Source organism: Gymnoscopelus braueri, assembly GCF_963280865.1.
Source record: "Gymnoscopelus braueri genome assembly, chromosome: 24".
NCBI classification, from domain to species: domain Eukaryota; kingdom Metazoa; phylum Chordata; class Actinopteri; order Myctophiformes; family Myctophidae; genus Gymnoscopelus; species Gymnoscopelus braueri.
In genome coordinates this window covers 14,363,494-14,387,133 of record NC_137626.1, presented here as the reverse complement: position 1 = coordinate 14,387,133, position 23,640 = coordinate 14,363,494, and the positions used below count along the sequence as shown (strand labels likewise).

Below are 23,640 nucleotides of genomic sequence, written 5' to 3'. Positions count from 1 at the left end.
CCATAGAAAAACAGCGCTTTAGTGACATAGTAAAAGTGTACCCTCCCCCTCATTATCATAACACAACAGGTGTGGGCATGAGGAGGAGGAGGGACTAGGACAGGTGGGTGGTGCTAAGGTGGTGGAGGAGGTGCTAAGGTGAGAACCAGGTATACTTAATGAACTGGAGGCGTGTCCACATAAAAACAATTTTAACAATTTCTGTACACTTTTTTGAAAGAAATCTTCCTCCTAGCTTGACCATAATGCCTGATGATTATGTTTTAGGGGGGGGGGATCACTGAAAATCACGGCACCCCGTCTTTAAGGATTCAAATTAAAAATAGCAAAAGTAGCAGATCCGCAAGCTCGAAACGCGTCGCTTCGCGCCGCGTTTCGAGCTTGCGGATCTGCTACTTTTGATACTTTTGCGTGACGCTGTAGTATGATCAAGTAGGGCGTTAATTTACGCAAAACAACACCCCACAAAACGTTAAAATATGGACTTAAGAGGTTTCTGCCCGACAGCAACGATATACTTCCACACTAATTACCTAAAGAGCACCGGAGACGACTGCGATACAGCCGTGTGACTGTTGTCATGGAAACGGGCAAGTTCACTCGACTCGGACGGAATCCTTTATCAAACTTCCTATCCTATCCTATATTAAAATTGCCTAATGTGTGGGCGCTGGGTGGGTGGCCGGACGGACGGACAACATGCACTGATGTCAGACACAAACAGAAACCGTTGCCTAACAACGCAGGCCATTGTACTTCGCTATTGTTTTAATCATTATGTTTTTTATATCTTGAAAAAAGGACACATTTGGAATAATTTAAACATTTTCTTAACGCAAACCTTCTATTATGGGGGTCGATCCCTGGCATTACATATTTTCAGATGGGGGTCCGAGGCCTAACACTTTTTTTTGCTGGTCCTCAGTATTGATTTGGTGAAACTATCTCTGGTGGGACGCTATTTTAAAGACGTCACGCGCGCGTCGCTTAACACCTACACTGCAGGTCACACAATGGACACTTGATATGCATCTCTAGGCTCATTCCTATGTTAATACACGCTGGCGTGACACCCGGCAGTCGGTATAGCCTTTGTTGAGGCGTGAACTTAAGGGTTGTTTTAATCGATGCACGTGCGTGAGCTTGCTCCTGCACCAAAAGACTGGTGGGACGGAGTGTTACCGGGTACCCGTGACCAATGCACCACGGCTGGTCCTTGATGAAAAGCTAAACATGCCAGAGCACCGGTACAGTCCATTAACCCCTTAAGACCGGGAACGCATCTGTGTGTCATGTTTAGATTTCTTTGGGCTATTAAAAAATAGCAGATATACAAGCTCATAGTGTTCAAGCTCATAGTGGCTCACTCGGTGCCGCACTATGAGCTTGTATATCTGCTTTTTTTTCTTTCTTTTTTTTAATCATGAACATTTTGGTTAATCTTTGAATATACATAGTTTTTCAAAGTGAAAATTTGCAACTCAAATCTTTGCTTCTGGGGATTCTACAAATGTCTTCTAAATCCGAAGGTTTTTTTTTTAAACTTTTGTTGCTATAATCAGTGGTTCTCAAACTGTTTCATGTCAAGGACCACCCAAAATTATATGTATTTGGCAGCGGACCCCCATCTCAAAATGTCTTGTTCCAGGGACCCCCCAGAAGCAAATATTTGAGTTAAAAATGTTTGCTTTAAAAAAAAAAAAGTATATATATATTCAAAGATTTGCACACATTTTAACATTTTTTTCAAAAATAGCAGATCTACAAGCTCTATGAGCTTGTAGATCTGCTATTTTTGAATAGTCCAAAGTATAAAATAACAGTTAAAGTGGTTAAACTGATCCGTTCCCGGTCTATATGGGTATTAAGCCACCTGACCCCCACACTCCAGCTGTTAAGCTCCAACATCACGTCTCAATCGTGTCAGTCTGTCCATGGTGTCAGAAAGAGGCACCCTGCTGAGCACCGCATAATGTGTGGCGCCTGCATGCAACCACCTTGCTGATGTTGCAGCATCAAAGAACATGTGACTGAGTGGAGGGGACCTGCTGGCCTTGGGTAGCACGCTGGTACTGTACATGAATGCAGAACCGCCAGACAGTGGTGGTCCGGTGCAGTAGTTCTCTTACTTTTTCGTGCCAGTTAAGGACCCCCAAATTGATATGCATTTGGCTGCTGAACACCCCCCATCTGAAAATGTTTTGTGCCAGGGACCCCCAGAAGAGAAGATTAGTGTAAAAAACAAAATCAAAATTATTCAACATTTTCGAGATAAAAATTTATAAATAGCCAACATTATGAATGGATAAAGTGGTTAAAATGATTGTGACGCTACATTAACTACTTTTTGTGGGGACCCCCTGGGACCCCCTCAATGACCCATGGTGGTCCCCGGACCCCTCTTTGAGAACCACTGGTTTAGCCCATTGACTAATTCATTAACAGTATACTTTACATAAAACTGCCGATTTTCCAAAGCATACATACCCATGGTTTGTTTCATTTACAAGGAAGCCATTGGTTACCGCTCATCTGATTACGGTACGAAAATCAACTTGCAGAGACTCGAAAATTGCTTAACATATAATCCAACACAGTTAATATTATCATTGTTAATGTTGCGTGTCAAAGCTTGATTTGAAAGGCTTTATTTGAGGATTTGGCAAACAGTCCCTGGAAAAAAAAAAGACTGATTTACAAACAAAAATACTAACATCCATGACTTATTAACCACGCGAGGATGTTTAGCCAACAGTGACTAAATCTTTCAGGGAAGTTCAGTAATATCTTAATGACTGATCGGATAAAGTGCAAACAAGTGTGAAAAATAAAGTTATTAATGTGAAAACAATCTCTGTTTATTTGTAAACGCCCTATTACAGTGTCACACAAACGTTGCAAGCTCGCAGATCAGCTATTTTTGAAATGTAATCCTGAAAAGTATGTTTTTTGACATAATGAGGTTTCCACTGAAGCTGTGAGAAGACAATATTGACAGTGTTGAGTTCATTATGGTTAGGCCATTGGATTTTATGATATATTAAAATCCACATTTTATGTAACTCTTGCCACCAGCTTTATGTACCTTCTCCAAATGACATAGCTGTCTGTTTGGTGGCGTTTGCTCCATGTAACCAGGTTAAACAGGTAATTGTGAGTGATGGGAAACCAACTATTATAGCCATGGAGGCCGGTGCATCCATTTAAACAGATATGAACACAGTGAAGACAGTATGAAGGAGGAGCCTATTAGAGTTCTCAAATTCTGCCCGAACCCGACCCTACCAGACCAGCTCAAAGTGAACTTTACTCAGGAATCTAGTTTGTCGCAGTCCGACCTTCCTAGCCCATGATATTAAAGAAAAACGGGCGACAATGGACAAAACTCAATCAAAAATCAGCAATCGAAAATCGGCAAAAGAGGCCGTTTTCAAGATGTTTTAGCCATTATCTCTGGAACGGAAGGTCCATTCTGCTCAGTTCAAAACTTGTAGGATGCGTGACTTTGAGGACCTTTTCAGGGTTCTGTTTCTGTGTTAATTCCTACTAACAACAACACTACATGTGGTGCTGACAAATTCTGTCTTGAGAGATTAAATATCGGCTGACATGGCTTCCCAGAAAAACTCACAACTTCCATTGGATTTGAATTGACCGACCGACCTCTATAGTAACTTCCCCTCGTAGGATTGGAACATTTCGTTGCCATCTCCATAATTAAACCTTTTGTGTTTTTTTCATAAATTAACGCCCTACTTGGTCACACTACAGCGTCACACAAAAGCGTCAGTAATAGCGGATCCGCATGCTCGAACCTTTTTGAGCTTGTACTGTAGATCTGCTGCTTTAGCTGTTTTTGAATTCGAGTCCTGAAAAGTAACAGTTTTGGACATAATATGCGGTTTCCACCTGACAAGAGACGATTTAATGACTGGCTTTGCAGAATGCACTCTCAATGTCAGCCATGTTAACTTGGAACGCAGCTAGGCTCTTGTGTGTGTTTTGCTACTCAATTATCCCATTAAGACCTGGAACGCATCTGTGTCACTTTAGATTTATTTGGCTATTCAAAAATAGCAGATATACAAGCTCATAGCGCGGCACCGAGTGCCGCGCAATGAGCTTGTAGATCTGCTATTTTTGAAAAATATTTGTTTCCAAAAACTGTTAGGATTTAGAATTTTTTTTAAGAATCGGCCTCAGGTCTTAATGGGTTATATAAACCACATTTACAAAACCGAAATCCAGGCCTGTATTTCCAGTCAATATTTACAGAGAGCACACTTCCGTTACCTGAGAGAGACGAGAGCGAGGAACAGATGAAACTAAACAGATGCCAATGTTGTTTTGAACAGATGGCGCAAAAAAATGCATAAAGGTCAGGTTAACTATGCAAGTTTTCGCCGTGAAAAAAGAAAACTTGTAACAATAATAATAACAACAACCATAATGCCACTGTATGAACGCGGGCTGAAGAAGAGCTTGTAGTAATTGAGGCCCTAATCGATATTAACCCATTCAATCCGGGAACGCATCTGTGTCATTTTAGATTTGAGTCATAACCATTATTTTACGCTTTGGCTATTCAACAATAGTAGATCTACAAGCTCGTAGCGCGGCACTCGATGCTGCTAATTTTTTTTTAATCGTGAAAATGTGTGCAAATCATTGAGTATTATAGTTTTTTAAAGCAAACATTTTTAACTCAAATCTTTGCTTCTGGGGGGTCCCTGGATTATTATTATTTTTTTTACAAATGTTCACTTTAAAAAAAAGATTAGCACACATTTTCCACCATAAAAAATAAAAAAACAGATCTACAAGCTCATTGCGCGGCACTCGGTGCCACGCTATGAGCTTGTGTATCTGCTGTTTTTTGAATAGCCAAAAGAAATCTTAAAATGACACGGATGCGTTGCCGGTCTTAATTGTTTAAGTATGCAATTTTTCCTATTGACAGGTTCCTTCATCAGTTGTCAAGTTTGATAAGGTTTGACGAACAAAGTGAAGCAGGGACACCGAAATGAGAACGTGGAGTGACTGCAGGACAAAATCAAAATCAAAATCATTCAACATTTTCCAATACTTAAAAAAAAAAAAAAAATAGCAGATGTACAAGCTCGGGAGCCCCCCCCCCCCCCCCCCAAGACACTTGCGGGGGGGGGGGGGGAGAACCACTGCTCTAGAAAGGGATATGTCTGTCTGTCTCTCTCTCCACGGCTAATCTAGCAAACCACTGGAGTGATCAGTATTGGCCAAGAATAAAGTAAATCCCTGAAGTATATTTTTTACAAAATATGAATTGTTATGCTGGCAAATAACTCCATTTGGAAGTCAGTGATGTTACCGTGACGATGTCACAATGTCAACAGGATTGTTTTCCCTCCAATTCTTATAGGAAATATTATATAGAAAGATTTACATAGGCATATATATATATATATATATATATATATACACACACACACACACACACACACACACACACACACACACACACACACACACACACACACACACACACACACACACACACACACACACACACACACACACACACACACACACACACACACACACACACACACACACACACACACACACACACACACACACGGGGGCCTCAAGCAGCTGCAACAGGCAGTAGTCACTTATCTTGTCAGACACATATCAATTAGCAAAACGGTGCTTACAAATCATGCTCGCGCATGTACCTCCGGGAGTGTTAATTATGATGACGTGTCTCATAATTAATGCCTGTGCGCACAACTAATTAGAGCCCACTCGGCGCTGCGGCGTTTGAGATGTGAAAATTGGTGCTAAACTGGTGTCACTGGTGAATTCCCCATAAGACTATATAACTGGGATACTGTGTGAGTCTGTGTGATGGAAGTGGGAAGATGATGAAGACAGAGATGTGTGTGCCATCCATCCTCACATCCCATACTGTACAGGGAGATATACTCAAGACAAAATAAGAAAAAGAAAGACATGCTCTGTCTCTGCGTGAAGTAGGTGGCCGCCTCTTTAGGAGGCCGGAAGCAGGTATTCTATTATTCCAGTGGTGTAAAGTAACTATCAATTGAGGTATTTTTTACTTTACTGGAGTATTTCCTGTTGTCAGTACTTTTACTTCTACTCCACCACATCTCAGGCAAATATTGTACTTTTAACTCCACTACAATTATTTGAAAACTTTAGTTACTTTGTATATTTAGATTATTATTACAAAACATACATTAACCACTTCAGCCCTCTATACATTTCGGCCATTTGAAAAAAGATGCTTGTAGATCTACTATTTCCAAAATATTTGTATACACTTGAAAACTCGTGAAATGGTACATTCTGCAGAATTGGTACTTTCTACTTGTGGTACTTTAAGTACATTTTGATGCCAATACCACTGATTATTTCCAATGGAGGAGTGAACGTGAACACAGCTTCTGAACCATTCTTTAGTCCCATGGTCACTGAACTAAATATTGGACCCGATCGTCACAAAGCCACACAATCTTCCCAAGATTTTAATATTGAAAATGGCTTTTTTTTCCAGAAATCAGGAGAAAATCTATACTTTATTATCGACCTTTCTCTGTCCCAGCAGCACGCTCTAGCGGGATTTAGCACCAGTAAACATAGGACGTTCGTGAGAGCTGACGCGGCGCCCACTTGGGACACCATTTGTAGGATTCGTGTACCATTTCTCCTCTAGTGGCTCCAATTGGGACATGATCTTTCTTAAGCCCTATATTCTTCACCTATTCGAAAATATCTGAAGTAGAACCCAAATATGAGTACTTTTACTTCGGTAAAAGTACTTTTGTACAAATTTACTCACACTCAGCCCCAGCTTGGGCGCTCATTCAGCATGACAGGCTGCAATAAAGTCAGCTTGTTCGGCTGGCAAAAAAAAGAAGAAGAAAAAAACATGCAACTCTCAAAGACTCAACGTTATAACAATTCCAATATAGCTCCACATTCCAGCCCTTCTTTCTCCTCTCGTTATTTTGTTGTGTTTTTCTTGAGGGTAAAGAATAAATAAATAATAAAACAATTTGCGGTGGCAGAAGAAAAAAAAAAACACCTCAGGGTCACTATTTTTTTTTTGTCGTGGCCTCCCACCCGTTTCCCGCTCAACAACATCACCATAATCCTCCTTTAGTGTCATTAAAGTAACTTGTCATGACAGCGTAGCGCTGGGAGCGCCGCAATCAATTTCCATTACATCAAGGCCCACCCTGGGCGTCAACCGCTGAACTGAACAGTGGTAAGCAATATCCATGACCGTGAGGGTGGCGCGTGTGTACATGTGTGTGTGTGTGTGTGTGTGTGTGTGTGTGTGTGTGTGTGTGTGTGCTTGTTGTACTACTGTACTTGTGAGGGGCTAAATGTCCCCAAAAGTATAGTATAATTTGAGAAATAGACGTTGTGCGGACCATTTTCCTGGTCCCCACAAGAGAAGTTGTCTTCAGGTTAAAAATAACTAATGTTGGACACACTGTATAGGTTTGCAAATAGGAAGTGATCCAGGTGGGGGTTCGGGTTACAATTAGACATTCAGAGCTTATAGGTTTGAGCGTTGGGGTTCAAGTTTTGCTTATTTTTATACTATTTTATACGTGTTTACAGTGCCGTCCTGAAATGTTTATGTCCTCAGTATAGTAATACAAACGTGTGTGTGTGTGTGTGTGTGTGTGTGTGTGTGTGTGTGTGTGTGTGTGTGTGTGTGTGTGTGTGTGTGTGTGTGTGTGTGAGTGAGAGAGAGAGAGCAGGATGGTGCCGGAATCATCCCATCCCATGATGATTCCCTGCCTCGCCACTAGAGGCACTGTGTGCTATAGGTTTTGGGGTCAATTGCCTTTATTCAGTGTTCTAAAATCTGTGTTTCCCAACCTGTGGGCTGGGGCCCACGTTAGGCCGTGAGGATACTGCAAGTGTGCCCCCAAATAATTGGGAAAACACTAAGATTGTAATGATTATATAACACTATACCTCTTCTGTAAAACCTTGTTTTCATTGTGATATACTGATGAATACCACATTAGTTCCATTGATCTAAGCCGGAACACAATTGATTGACTGATCATTAAAATAAACATGCTCTGAAAATGCCTGTGTTAACTCATTCAGTGCCAAGTAAATAAATAAATAATTGCCAATAGCGCCTGTGATTTTCAAGTAGTCACAGAATATTTATCTCCAATACGATTGATCCCCCGATCATTGCTAAACACAGAGGCTTTCTCTGTGCTTCCGTAAAAAAAGAAAGAGAATCATTTCGACCCATCGTTCGATAGTTATTGGCCGTTGAACATAGCATGTCTATCAAAAAAAAAAAGAGTAAAACACAGGAGGCGAGATACAGTCGTTTTCCCAAATATGTCAACCAGGAAGTGAATGGTGGAGGAAATCTTGTGATCACGTGATCTCCTAGATCTCTGTGTTACTGAGCCTGAAATGGTGGCTCATAGGTTGGGAAACAGCGCCATCTAGTGTAAACACTGAAAACACTGTTTGGACGTGCTACACGTCATTGACTCTCTGGGCTTTGGAAAAAAATGGTACTGAATGAGTTAAGTGGTCAGGTGGGTGGGCCGCGAAAGCTTTCAAGAATTTCAAGTGGACTCTGATCCATAAAAGGTTACAAACCAAGTCTTACAGTACACAAAAACATAAGAGTTAGTTATAATTTGACCCTGAACTGATTGCTTCCTCCCCTTCGACCTTTTAAAAAGCACACAAGACGCCTAAACAATTTAGCATCGCAGCGAGCGGGCGTGCCGGTGGAGTCGGTTCATCTCCCCGAGGGCGAATTGGCATGCACCTTTTGTGCGAGACCTATTTAGAACTAATTAACATCAGAAGTAATTTATGCCAACCAAAATTGATTTTTTGCTCACTATAAATTATGCAGGAGTCCCCGTCCGCCCGCCCATCCCATCGTATCTCCTGTGGAATCACTAGATTGGCAGTAGATTGGCATGTCGTGTCCTTGATGGGACTTTTCTGCAAACTGTCAAATGTAAAGTAGAGGGGAGAAAAAAATGGAATGTTTTGTGGGCTCAAGGTCTCGATTGGATCCATTAATCTCTCGTTACCGATCCTCAACTTTTTAACAACGCCCGCATCGACGATGTGCCATCCGAAAACGGAGCTTTGGGAACGAGTTGAGTGATGGTGCTTTTTCTGTTGCTGTGGACAATCAACGTTGCTTTGCTAAATCTGCACTAATTGGCCTACACTCACGTCACCCTAGTCTGCCGCTACACTGAAGTACCGTCTCAAACTGATTGTATCTCATTGCTCTAATGCAGTAGTCTCTCGTAGCCAGACAACTATTCCACAATCTCTGAATGCTATACACGGAATCTGGAACTACACCTTCTGAAAGCCGAGAAAGGAAGCTGTCATCCGTTCTGCATTTCCGTTAAATGCTAAACAGCAAGCTTATTAATGCTTTAATTAATTTGATTTTATAGTCTGACTAATGTACGCGACTGCAATGACGAAACAGAACTGGAGGGGAGGTGGGCCTTTACCCCTGGATCATCTTCAGAGCTTCCGTGCTCCAGACCAGTGGTTCTCAAAGTGGGGTCTGGGGACCCCCAGCACAATGATTTAACATAGCATCAACATCTGTGTAACCCTACATACATCAGCTATTTGAAAAATGCTGATGTATAAATAAATCTACAAGCCCACAAGTGCGCTTGTGGGCTTCTAGAACATAAAAATCGTGAAAATATTTGAAGAAATTGAAATTATCTTTTGAATGTTTTAACAGCAAATCTTGTCTTGGGGTCCCTGGTGCGTGATTCTGAATCACGCACCAGTCTTACTGAGGTTAGGGTTAGGTTTAGGCATAGTTGCAAAAACGAGAAAGTTCTGTCAATCACAGCGACTACTGGTCAATCAGAGCAGGGTTTTGCCTAGAACTGCGGTGGGATCCATAATAACTCGTCCCTGGCACAAAATATTTTCGGATGGGGGTCACCGGCCACACATACATATTAATTTGGGGGTCCTTGACATGGAAAAAGTTGGAGAACCACTGCTGTAGTGTGGACAATCAGTGTTGCATTGCAAATCTTCTCTAATTGCACTCTCACGTCCCCCTCTGTCTGCAGCTAAAACTGAAGTACTGTCTCAAACTGATTGTATCTCATTGCTCTAATGGAGCGGCCTGGCTGCCTTTTTGTTCACGGTGTGTGTACTCACTCACGTCTGTCCTTCCTGTTCCAAAGGTCACTAATGTGTTGGTGTTGTTGTTGTTGTTGTTTTGCCTGCACCAGGGTCACTCTAACAAATCTCTGTTTCTATCACTTCCAATGTGTTTGTCACCAGCATCAATATGAAAAGTCCAGAAACCCACACATGCCCAACTGGAGGACATATTCTTAAAAGAATGGTTCACCCAAGAAACGATTTCTATTGTTTACCTACCCAGTGCTTAGACTCACAAGCTTAGAGTTTTAGTTTGTAAAAAACATTCCTCAACGGTGAATCCAGAATCCAAAAATGGCAAAAAAGAAAAAGACAAAAAAAGACAAAAAAACCCATAATGAATGGAATTAATCAGAGACTCCACATAGCAGCAGCAAAACTATATCAAAAATCCCTCCATTGAGTCCAAAACACCGCCCATATTATCCTTTAGATTCTGTTCTACCGAAGTCCGCTCAGAAACATTCTAGAAACATCACGTAAAGTTTTACGTGAATATTTTTAACTCAGATCTGTGCTTCTGGGGGGTCCCTGGAACAACATATTTTGAGATGGAGGTCCGCGGGCAAATACATATAATTTTGGGGGTCCTTGACATGGAAAAGTTGAAGCACCACTGATATAGCAACGTACTGTTAGGATTTAGAAAAAAAATTTAGATATGTATTTGGCCGTGGACCCCCATCTCAAAATATTTAGTTTCAGGGACCCCCAGAAGCAAAGATTTGAGTTACAAAAGTTCGCTTTTAAAAAAATATATATTCACAGATTTGCCCACATTTTCACGATTATTCTGGGTTCTGTGGCAGTATGAATTGACATTTGCCTGTCAGACATCTGTTCAGGTGAACTTTATGCAGTCAAGAGAGCATATAACTACACGTGAAGCCATTTTCCACAGCAGTTTAACTGTCTGCCAGGCGGGAATGTGTTTTGAAATCTATTGTATATATCCACGGCTCCCAGAGTTTATCCCCCGCCATGACTCTTGAGGTTTTTAGAATAAGAAATGGCAGCCTCCATAAATTTGTTTGGCCCCCCCGACACCACCGGCTTGCTGATGTGTGTGTTGTTGTTCCACAGGTGAGGTCATTTCCTGTCAACAAGTTGCATTAAGGCAGGCAGGCGGGGCAGTGGAGTCTGTCTCTCCTGCTCGCTCGTCCCCCCCAAGGCACGCATTATGTGTTATTGGAAGTGACTCTGTTGTTTCCTGCTGTGGGCCACGTCGGGGCATTAGGCTGCCTGCTCTCTCTCTCTCTGTAGGCCATGTTGTGCATTAGCTGCCTGCTCTCTCTCTCTCTCCTTCTCCTCCACCCTCTCTGTAGGTCATGTTGTGCGCTCGCTCGCTCTCTCTCTCTCTCTCTCTCTCTCTCTCTCTCTCTCTCTCTCTCTCTCTCTCTCTCTCTCTCTCTCTCTCTCTCTCTCTCTCTCTCTCTCTCTCTCTCTCTCTCTCTCTCTCTCTCTCTCTCTCTCTCTCTCTCTCTCTCTCTCTCTCTCTCTCTCTCTCTCTCTCTCTCTGATGAAACAAGTAATGTGATTTTCTTTAATGAAGTAAAAGTAGCAATACCACAATTTTAAAACAAATATATACTCTTGAGTAAAGTTACTTGAGAAAAAGTCTTGGCATCTAACATATACCAAAACAAAAAAGTACTAAAATTATTAAAAACTATTAAATTAAACTGTCCCCCAGGGCCCTGTATTACGTCCGCTCCTTTTGTCCATCTACTACCAAATCTCTTTGCCGGAAAAATAGCCATTCTACAAGCTCACAACGCGTTTCGCCACAGTGTTCACCCCACTCTAGGGAGTAGGGACACTATAGGGTTCAGGAGGTCATGAAATAAATAAAAAAACATATTGTACGGGCGCTAGCAACTCACACATACTGTAACCTCCTTTTCGCTTCTACGGCACAATCATGTGAAAACTGAAAGTTCTTTAATTGTGACGTGACGGCATTGGCACGACGTTTACCTGTGCGGCCCTTTTTTGAGCAACACTTCCCCCTCCTGTTTTGTCTTCCTGTCCAATTAACCCGTTAAGACCGGGAACACATCTGTGTGTAATTTTTAGATTAATTTGACTATTCAAAAATAGCAGATCTACAAGCTCATAGCGCGGCACCGAGTGCCGCGCTATGAGCTTGTAGATCTGCTATTTTTTTTAAACATCATGAAAATGTGTGCACATCTTTGAATATATATATTTTTAAGTGAACATTTGTAACTCAAATCTTTGCTTCTGGGGGATTCTACAAATGTCTTCTAAATCCTAACAGTTTTTTTTTTTAAACTTATGTCGCTATATCAGTGGTTCTCAAACTTTTTCATGTCAAGGATCCCCAAAATGATATGTATTTGGCCACAGACCCCCATCTCAAAATATGTTGTTCCAGGGACTCCCAGAAGCAAAGATTTTAGTTAAAAATGTTATTTTTTTTTTCTTTCTCAATATATATTCAAAGATTTGCAAAAAAAAAAATCACGATTTTTCAAATAATAGCAGATCTACGAGCTCAAATATCTGCTATTTTTGAATAGCCCAAAGACATCTAAAAATGACACACAGATGCGTTCCCGATCTTAACGGGTTAAGGTGGTTCATTGTGACAGCCGGGCCGAATCAAAAAGGTCCCCCCTCGCTCCCCCTTGACGGCCAGAGCGGCCAATTAAAGCTTTTTGTGGCCCCGCGGCATTGCCCCCGCTGTTACCGCCCACCGCCAGTGATCATTACCGGAACGCGTGGGCTTGGGATGGCGATGCGTGGGCGGAAGGCATTGATTTACCATGGTGATAAGCTATATATCCACCGGTGGAGGAATGTACTCCAACAAAAGCCCCAGTACTTGAGTACTCGGTTACTTGTTCTATAAACCCATTAAGACCTGTGAGGCCGATTCTACACTTCTAAATCAGTCGTTCTCTTCACTTTCAAGATTTTTCTAAACAAATCAAAAATAGCAAAATGTACAAGACATGACGCACTGTGAAGCTTGTATATCTGCTATTTTTGATGCTAACATCTAAAATGACACAGATGCATTCCCGGTTTTAATGGCATTTGTTGAGGTTGATTTATATATATATTTTTTACTTTACTGTTTTGATGCCTTAGCGTGTTATATTATTTATCCTGCCTGTGAAGAACTTTGTGACACCTTTTGAAAAAAAGGCTTTATAAATAAAGTAAGTACTTGAGTCAAAGTATAGAGGCTCCTGGTCAAATGTAACTCGTATTTCGTCACCTTGCTAAACTAATGGCCTAAGTAATTTTTTTTTAAGTTTTTCAGAAAAAGAAAAAAAACTGATCCAAAACAAAACTATAGGATATTTCTTAATCATTTCACCCGAGATGTTTATACAAAATTATGTCTATTAACATAAAAATAACACTGTCTGTCAGTTATGTAACATAAGAGATTTAAATAGGTTTAAATAGGATTAAACCTGACTTAGGCCAAACGATTTGAAGATTTTCTCCAGACTTAGGCTTTTTTTTTGGCGCAAGTCACAAAAAAAATAACTTATTTTGGCCTAAAGTCACACTGGGGAGATGGCCATTATACTAAAAAGGGAGGGAACAGCATGATCCTTTTCAATTAGGAGATAGACGGTTTTACCAGAGGTGGCCAGTGTCATGAGCTGGCTAGGCAAACATATAATTTTCCTCAAAAACTTACTTAGGCCATTAGTTTAACAAGGTGACGAAACTTGAGTTAAAGTACTACTGGAGAACTTGCTTTAAAAAAAATACTTAAATATTCACCTGCAACATGTTGTAAGCTGTGTTGTAGATAGTCTATTTTCGGTGCGTGGCATGCTTCCATAGAAGACGTGCTGGCTTCTATGAAACCCAAATGACTGAAATCAGTCGTTGGCGACTGAGAACTTCAATCCATGTGGAGAGGGAGACAGATGAGGCTTAGCAGTGATGGAGATGTCTGGGTCGTGCTTTGACCAGCGCCACGGGACTCCGCCGGACAAATGTACCGTGTTGCTATAATATCAGTGGTGCTCAAACTTTTTCATGTCAAGGACCGCCCCAAAATGATATGTATTTGGCCGCGGACCCCCATTTCAAAATATTTAGTTCCAGGGGCCTCCATGCAGAAGCAAAGATTTGAGTTACAAATGTTCGCTTTAAAAAAATATATATATATATATTCAAATGTTTGCACACATTTTCACAGCATTCTGTGCTGAGTTGGGACTCCCTCTTTCTATTTTTACTACTTATAAAGTTTTTTTTATTGTATTTTTTATGGAATTTAGATTTTTTTTAATGAATAATTGTGAGGGAAAAAAAACGAAAAACGAAATTGAAAATCTTTTGATATATATTTTTTTAAATAAAGTAAAAAAAAAGGGATATTTACTTGGGAGTCGCGACCCATAAAAACGGGTCCGCGACCCCACAAATGGGTCCCGAGTCCCGACCCACTGTTTGGGAACCACTGCCTTAACCTAACCTCGAAACCACGGGCGAAACACCTGGGAACTCCACAGTCCCGTGTGTGAGTTGTTGTGCCGGTTGTCAGTGAGCATGAGGCCACAGCGGTGCACCGTTGTCACATGCGTCAGCCCTGCTGCCGCGACGCCACTCTGATCCCACTCCATCAGTCTGAGAGACTCCGGAAAATTAACTCTGACACGGCGGCCGGGGCCGAGTGGGCGGCCGGGCCGCGACTGAGTGGGTGGAGAGAGAGGCCTTCTGGGAACCGGAGAGGTCGCGGGGTCGACCCCCGGAGCCCGGCTAGCCCCCCAGTCTATGTGTCGAAGTCAGAGCCAGACAATTAACCCCGCCAACAACTGCTACCTCTCCCTGGTGACTCGGTATTAATGGCATCCAACTGCTCCTAATAGTTAGGATGAGTCACTGCAGAGGGCAAATAGGCTCTATGCACACAGCAGCCATTTTGGAGAGAAATTGGGCCTCCTCTTACTTCCTTCCCAGGTGTTACCAATGATACTAATGAAGGCTCTGTTCTGGTCACTGTACCAACATAAGTTTTTTTCAGAAAACTGTTAAGATTTTGAAGATTTTTTTTTTATCAGCCTCTTCTTAATGGGTTAAGAAAGTCAATGCTCTACTAGGCAAAGCAATTTCTGAATTTGAAGCGACTACATCAGCCTCGGCTGTGGTTGAATGAACTCTCTACAGCAGAATATTGAGCTTTTTCTCCCCCCATATTGTGTTTGTACAGCAGCATATTTAACTTTTGGTTCCCCCATATTGTGTTTTTTTTTTCACATATTATTTTCCATTATGATGGAAGTTAATGAATGGGGTTAGGTCAGATCACGAAGCCTTGTCCAAATTTGGAGTCATATGTCATACTGAAGATACGTCATGTATGATGACTGATATATCACATACTGGCCCACACAAAGTCCGAGATCCACATGGGAGCCATACCGTTTTTAGACCCTGTTTTTTTGTATGGACCCCCCCCCCCAGAAGCAAAGATTTTAGTTAAAAATGTTCGCTTTAAAATGATATATATTTAAAGATTTGCGCACATTTTCACGATTTTTCAAAAAATAGCAGATCTACAAGCTCATAGCGCGGCACTCGGTGCCGCACTATGAGCTTGTATATCTGCTATTTTTGAATAGCCAAAGTGTAAAATAATGCTTTTTAGCTCAAATCAAAAAGTGACACAGATGCGTTCCAGGTCTTAATGGGTTAAAATGTCTTTTTTGTTTGTCTTTACTGACTGGTTGTCTTTTAAAGCATTTAATTCCCCAGAATAATGTGACATTCCCTGTCCCCTTGGTCGCCCACACTTGGTAACCGGAACAGTGGGCACCTGATATTTCCAGCCACCTTTTTCTTTCCTTTCTCAGAACACTGGGCTTTTTTCTTTTTTTTTTTACTTTTAACTTTTAGCTGAAACTGTCCCATGTCCATGTCGTGTTTATGTATGTTTACTGTGTTTTAGAGTTTTGTATTATTATCCGCTGTAACATACATTTCCCAGTTTGGAACATATTAATAGACTTGACCTTGACCCATAGTTTTACAGCCCCCTTTCTTACTGGATACTGGACACCAAAAGTGACATAGCTACATTAGAGCCTAAGTGCCCGGACTGCCCCTGATTTCATTCATTTAACCCATTAAGACCTGGAACTGTGTCATTTTTAGATTTGAGCTAAAAAGCATTATTTTACACTTTAGGCTATTCAAAAATAGCAGATATACAAGCTCATAGCGCGGCACCGAGTGCCGCGCTACGAGCTTGTAGATCTGCTATTTTTGAAAAATCGTGAAAATGTGTGCAAATCTTTGAATATATATATTTTTAAGGCGAACATTTTTAACTCAAATCTTTGCTTCTGGGGGGTCCCTGGAACAAGATATTTTGATGGGGGTCCGCGGCCAAATACATATAATTTTGGGGGTCCTTGACATGAAAAAGATTGAGAACCACTGATATAGAAACATAGGTTTTTCAGAATACTGTTGGGATTTAGGAGACATGTAGAATCGGCTTCAGGTCTCAATGGGTTAACCACAATCTATCCTACACAAAGGCCGCCCTACACGGGTAGGTGTCATGCTCACCCCTGTTGGGTTTACACAGGAGAGACATTTTCACCGACTTGCAGTCTGTCTTAGAGGCGATCTGCTCGACCCGCGGGTCCGTCGCCGCCTTCCAGAGGTCATACATGTCCTGGCCGTGATGACCGTGCGAGTTCATCATCTGCCTGTAAATGCACGGGTGGTAGGGCGCCTTGAACCCCCCGGTAAAGAAGTCGTGATGCTGTGGCGTGACGCCCACGATGTCGGCACAGATCCCCATGACCACGTCGTCCATGTGGATAGAACCATCGAGTGTCAGCGTGGCTTGGTAGATCTTCTCCACTACGTCCCTGGAAACCACGTACCCAGACCCTGCCGTGAAGTCGGGGAAGGTCGACCACGGGTACATTTCGTAGGGCAAGTAGTACTTGCTGTTCCCGTCTCGGACGGGCCCCGCCCCGCGGAACACATGGCCGAGCCACAGGTCGGTGACGTTCCTCTGGGCCGCGTCCTGCAGGTGATCCACCAGGTTAGGAGTGTGGACGAACGTGTCGTCGTCGGCCGTCATGACGAAGCTCGCGTGGGCGCACCGTTGGCTTGCCCAGCGGAACTGCATGATGACTTTCAGAGTCAGGGTGCGGAACGAGTCCGTGAAATCCTGCTGGATCAGGTCACCGTGGAGACGGTCCTCGCGCTCCAGATCCTCCTGGACGCTCCCGGCGCTCGGCGCTCCCAAGGCGAACAGAACCTTGACCGTGACCCCCTTGGAGCGCCGAATGTACGCTTCGTTGCCCCAGGTGGACCTGATGGCGTGCCGCCGGTCTGCGTTTGCTGGGGCGCTTTTGATGAAGAGGAGAAGATGGACGGCTTCTCCAGAACACTTGTCTGGGTGGTCCAGCAGGTACTTGAAGTTATGGAACCGCTCAGCCTCCTGGCGTGTGACGGTGAAGGCCTTTTCGAGGAAGGAGAAGGCGTCCGGGTCAGCAGCCACAGCCAACCCAACCAAACCCAACAGCATCGCCGTGGCGATCAGCAGCGCACTGCTGCTGATGGCACGGCGCTTGACTTTAAACAAACTGAACATAATCTCACCTCTGGTCTTCTCAGTGGAGATGCTATGTGTCCGTCTGACTGTCTGTGCGTTAGGCGGATAAATTAGTGGTTGTCTCACCTTTATAGGCCAAGCGTGTGATGTCACTCATCTGTGACGTCAGTAGACAACACATGACTCCAAATTTGGGCTGTGTGTGTGTGTGCGTGTGCGTGTGCGTGTGCGTGTGTGTGTGTGTGTGTGTGTGTGTGTGTGTGTGTGTCAGGGTGCTGATAGTGTGCATGTTGGCTCACTGGAAACACTCTGCTATCCAGTGGGTCTCAAAGTGTGGTCCAGGGTTCCTTTAAGGGGTTCCAAATGGCACCTCAAAAGGTGTGTAACTCTGAGAGTGTACAAATGGAACCAAATGGACCCGTAAGGGTCCATTTGGTTCCATTTTGTACACTCTCAGAGTGTACAAAAGCGTAAGGGTCCATTTGGTTCCATTTTGTACACTCTCAGAGTTATAGGGGTCCTTGAAATTAAAAGGTTTGAGAACCACTGTGCTACACTAAATGGAACAGAGCCTTCATTAGTATCATTGGTAAAACCTGTGAAGGAAGTAAGGAAGAGGCCCAATTTCTTTCAAATATGACTGCTGTGCATAGAGCCTATTCCAGGTATGTGCAAATGTACCTGGAAAATACAACTAAAGGGGACACTTAAACCCTTCAATCCGGGAACACATCTACAAATGTCTTCTAAATCCTAACTGTTTTTAGAAAAAAAACGTACGTTGCTATCATATCAGTGGTGCAAAAAAAAAAAAAAACATGTCAAGGACCTCCCAAAATTATATGTATTTGGCCGCCAAGCCCCATCTCAGAATATTTTGCATTTCCATGCAGGGACCCCCAGAAGTAGAGATTTGAGTTGAGTTGAAAAAAGAAAATACATTCAAAGATTTGCTCAAATTTTCACGATAAAGAAAAACAATTGCAGATCTACAAGCTATAACCATTATTCTATACTTTGGCTATTCAAAAAAATAGCAGATATACAAGCTCATCGCACCGCACTAATTGATTTTTTATTAAATCAATTAGTTGATTAACTGTTACACACAATTTCTTTATCCTCTGTGAGCAGGCAGTGGTGGCAATGCGTGTAAGCAGCCTTGTCGTTATTTAGTTATTTATTTTTAATGTATAGGTCATCATGGGAAACAGGTTGCTGGAGAACCAATCTATGAGCTCAGCTAATTATATATTTCCCAAGGCTGGTTTTCTCCCACTCTTAATTATTTCTGGCTGAGGAGGACTCCGGGGATGCATGGCTTTGCCGTACAGTATGCGCATTTACTGTACTAATGTTTTCATACAGGGCTCGCCATGCCAGCCATATTTATAGGAAAATTGACTGCAGAAACGATCTGTTTAACCTGCTCAATCTGCGCATAACTGCTTCCCCAAATCCCTTAGGGCCTTTTTTTTTTCTCTCCGCTATCATGTTCATGCAACAGTTCTTTATTGACAGCTACACTAAGGGACAGGAATCACCATAGGCATCAAGGCTACCTTAAACCACTTAGGACCCATACGTTGTTGAGCGGAAACCCTCAGGGCTCTGCGCTAGTGTCTTTTCCGTTTTCACTCTACATTAAATATATTTTCTGAAAAAAAGCAGATCTGCAACGGGTCCCATTAACAAGAGAGATGAGGATAATAACCTAGTGCCTTGCATAATGCTTACAGTATACAGTGGTGGAAGATGTACTCAGATATTTTACTTAAGTAAAAAGTAGCGATACCACGATATAAAACTACTCTGTTACAAGTAAAAGGCATGTGTTCAAAATGCTACTTGAGTAAAAGTACAAAAGTATTGGCATCAAAATATACTAAATGTTTGAAAACAGCCGATCTACAAGCTCGCGACGCGACGCGCTGTGAGCTTGTAGATCGGCTATTTTCAAATAGCCTATGTAGAAAATAGGGCCGAAGTGGTTAATGTATGTTTTATAATATAACAATGTATATCTGCAAAGTAACTAGAACTAAAGTTTTCAAATAATTGTAGTGGAGTAGAAGTAAAAGTATTGAAAATTGGAAATACTCCAGTAAAGTAAAAAATACCTCAAAATTCCAGTACAGTACTTGAGTAAATGTACTTAGTCACTTTACACCACTGACATTTAGTTATGTGATAAATACAGGACCATGTACAGCAAACCGGTCATTATTGCAAAAAATAATAATGACCATTTGCTGCAATGTAGGGCACCGTTGGTGACACCAGGGGCCTGCTGGCACTGTGACACTAACCAGTGACCTGTTTGAACAGCTGGAGCACTTGCTGCAGGCCGCCTCTGGAGATTAGCCAATACCCAATAGCCACTAGCATGGCAGCAATTGAAGGACGGAGGACGAGCGGGCTAGGTTGTCAGGAGGGGGAAAGGACAACAAAAGGGCCTACAGGTATCTACCAATGTTGATTTTAACAGCAAATTTTGATTTACAGTAGTCATAGTCATAGTCTTTTGAATACACATTCTTTAGTCATATTTTAGTCACCTGAAACTTTTTACTTTTAGTCGACTAAATCTACAGTTGATTTAGTCAACTAACATTTTTTTTTGGCGGGCCGTGATGGCATCGAAATTATTTTCACTTGGCTGCTTGCCAAAAATAGCAGCTGATCTACAAGCTGATCACTAGTCCACTAGTTCCACTAGTTTTATTTGCTGACAAAATTGTCGGTATATTTTAGTCATAGTTTTAGTCACCATAGCTTAGTTTTTCATTTTTACCGACAACAGCTGAAGTCCTTGTCATGTCTGTCTGTCTATCACAACATCACTGACCACTTTATTAACATGAAGTCTTGACGCCGAAACGCTATTAATTAAAAAGTACCAGAAGGTTTGTTTTTTTAACTGGCAGTCTTGACGGAGGGGGCGAGATAGTCCGGTCCTGCATATCTGCCATGATGTAAACCAGGCTTTACAACTCACACATAAAAGGCAGGGCAGGCATTATACAGTATGCAGCGGGCAGGAAACTGGTTACTATGAATGGAGGGGAACATATAGAGATGGGAGGGAAGGCCACTTGGGTTAGGGTGGATGAGGTGCCATGGGAGGGAGTTTGCAGGACTGTTGGCCTCGGTCACCTTTGGGAGTGAACAAGGATTTTGGAATTGTCATTCACTGATTGATTGATTGATTGATTGATTGATTGATTGATTTTATTTGGTGATATTACCAGTGATGTAAAGTAACTAAGTACATTTACTCAAGTACTGTACTTAAGTATAATTTTGAGGTATTTCTACTTTACTGGAGTATTTTCCAATTTGCAATAGTTTTATTTCACTACATCTCAGAGGCAAATATTGTACTTTTACTCCACTTAAATTATTTGAAACGTTTAGTTACTATAGTTACTTTGTAGATTTTGATTATTATTACATAACATGCATCAGCCCTATATACATTCGGCCATTTGAAAATAGCCGATCTACAAGCTTACAATGTGTCGCGATGCGACACATTGACAGCTTGTAGATCTGCTATTTTCAAAGGATTTTTACACATTTTATACATTTTGAAGTCAATTTTGAATTACTTGTAACAGAGTATTTCTACATTGCAGTATTGATACTTTTACTCAAGTAAAACATTTGAGTACTTTTTCCACCACTGCCCGACATACATTCATAGCATCAAAGAGGATAAAAAAAACACAATAAAGCCCAAGGGCTTATTTTCATTGTAGTCCTCTTCACATACAAAAAACACATAATAATAGCACATCAGTACAGCAAACAGAAAAAAAAACTGCTGCAAATACAGACTGTGTATTTTGAATTAGAATTATTCATCATTAGGTTGTCCATGTACCGAAGCACATGTCTCGTATGAGCCTCCCGCTCTGCAGGCAATAGCGAGCGTCCGCTCTTGAATGAAGCATTTCTGATCACCGTGAAATCGGGGTCGGCTCGCCGTGAAATGCACTGTGGACACAGGTGCGGACTCTGATTACCCCCGGGACTGAACCACACCGCTGACCGCTGTGTGGACGGACGGGGGAAGAGGGAAGGAGGAGAGAGATAGAGAGAGGCTGTGTGGATCTGACGGCAACACTTACTATACTGCAGACTATCAGGGGAATGATGGCGGATCAAAAATCAAGGATGAACCGAGAGGGAATCATTTGTCACTCATACAGGTAGAAGCAGCAGGAGTGTTTTTGGGGACATATGTTCCACAGAGACTGTGTGATAACACACATATACAATGGAACAAGATAACTTGCTACTACTGCTAGTAGTACTGCTACAAATGTTTCAAACATATTCACGATTTTTTCTAAAACGTTTAAAAATAGCAGATGTACAAGCTCGCAGCGCGGCACGAAGATAATATCTGCTATTTGTGAATAGCCAACATATACATGGACGATTGTGATGCTAAATGAACTACTTTTTCTATTAACTACCCCGCCACCCCTCCCCCAGACCCCACTTTGAGAACCACCAGCTTAAAGGAGTAGTTCACCCAAACAATTAGTTATTTTCTATCGATTACACACCCCATATGAAGCCTTGAGTTCATGGATTTTGAGGAGACTCAAAATGCAGGTCAATTGAGTCTCTGCCGGTCATCAAATTATTGGCTCAGGAATGCGACAAAACCCCCCCAAAAAAATCCATGCTTCATAAGGTGTGTAATCAATAGAAAATAAGTACTTTTTTGGGTGAACTACTCCTTTAAGAAGCTATACAAGCAGGAAAACTAAAAACAGGAAGTGGTGCAGGAGAGGCGAGAGCGGGAGAAAGGCGTTTTAATAAATCTAAATTTATGGCTGGCTTGAGTGATAGGCAGCAGACTTAACACTTTACTATGATTGCCTAAAACCATTCCGGCACTCAGTATATTGTCCTACTATATGCTATGCGGCAAACACACCGGCCTTCTGGTATACTCCAACGGGAGGTTTTAAACTGAGGTTGTGAATCATGTGTAAATGGTTATGTATCATGTATGTGTCCTGTGCTCTGCTGGCCACTGACTGGCTGGCTGCTGGACCACATGGCGTGATGGCAATAAATTACTTTTTTTCTCAACGTAAGGGTCCGTCCGGGGGGACCACCACTGGTTTGTGGCAATTTGCAATTTACAATTCAGGCATAGCAGACGCTCTTGATCCAGAGCGACTTAAAGGTTAACACGAGGCAACACATCGAATGCATAGAAATGGTAATCTAGGATCATAGGTAAACCAAAAAAAAAAAGTATATTGAAACTATACAAACTAGGAAAAATAGAAAAGATGACATGCTATCTAAATGATATTTTAACCTTTGCATAAGTCTGCAAGGTCGTCAAGGCTAGCGCAAGTGCTATTTAAAAAAAGGGTTGAGAATAACTGAACTAAATTAGTGGTTTAGTTTTGTATGTCAAGGACCCCCAAAATAATATGTACGTGGCTGCGTGCGGACCCCAAAATGTTTAAAAATATTTTTTTCAAAATGTTTAAAAAATATGATGGTAATAATAGTTCTACAAGCTCGCCATGCGTCCTGATGTGATGCGTTGTGAGCTTGTACTCTATATCTGCTATTTTCAAATAACCAATCTACTGTGTATAGGGTTCAAGTGGTTAAACTAATTGTGATGCTATATTAACCCATTAAGACCTGGAACGCATCTCTGTCACTTTAGATTTCTTTGGCTATTCAAAAATAGCAGATATACAAGCTCATAGCGTGGCACCGAGTGCCGCGCTATGAGCTTGTAGATCTGCTATTTTTGAAAAATCTTGAAAAAATATTATTCCATTCCAAAAAACTTA

The 23,640-nt window shown here is 41.9% G+C and overlaps 2 protein-coding genes across 2 annotated transcripts in view; both read right to left on the bottom strand.

Moving 5' to 3' along the window:
* LOC308080139 (interleukin-1 receptor accessory protein-like 1) overlaps window positions 1-23,640 on the bottom strand; it is a gene marked incomplete at both ends in the record, with an annotated part of 619,302 nt that overhangs the window by 273,774 nt on the left and 321,888 nt on the right. The window lies entirely within an intron of this gene.
* On the bottom strand, window positions 16,757-17,839 carry LOC308080176 (lactosylceramide 1,3-N-acetyl-beta-D-glucosaminyltransferase A-like; the record flags this gene model as incomplete). The annotated part of the gene is made up of 1 exon (XM_080421952.1): window positions 16,757-17,839. The coding sequence occupies one exon, from the start codon at window positions 17,837-17,839 to the stop codon at window positions 16,757-16,759; it is 1,083 nt and encodes a 360-aa protein (XP_080278078.1).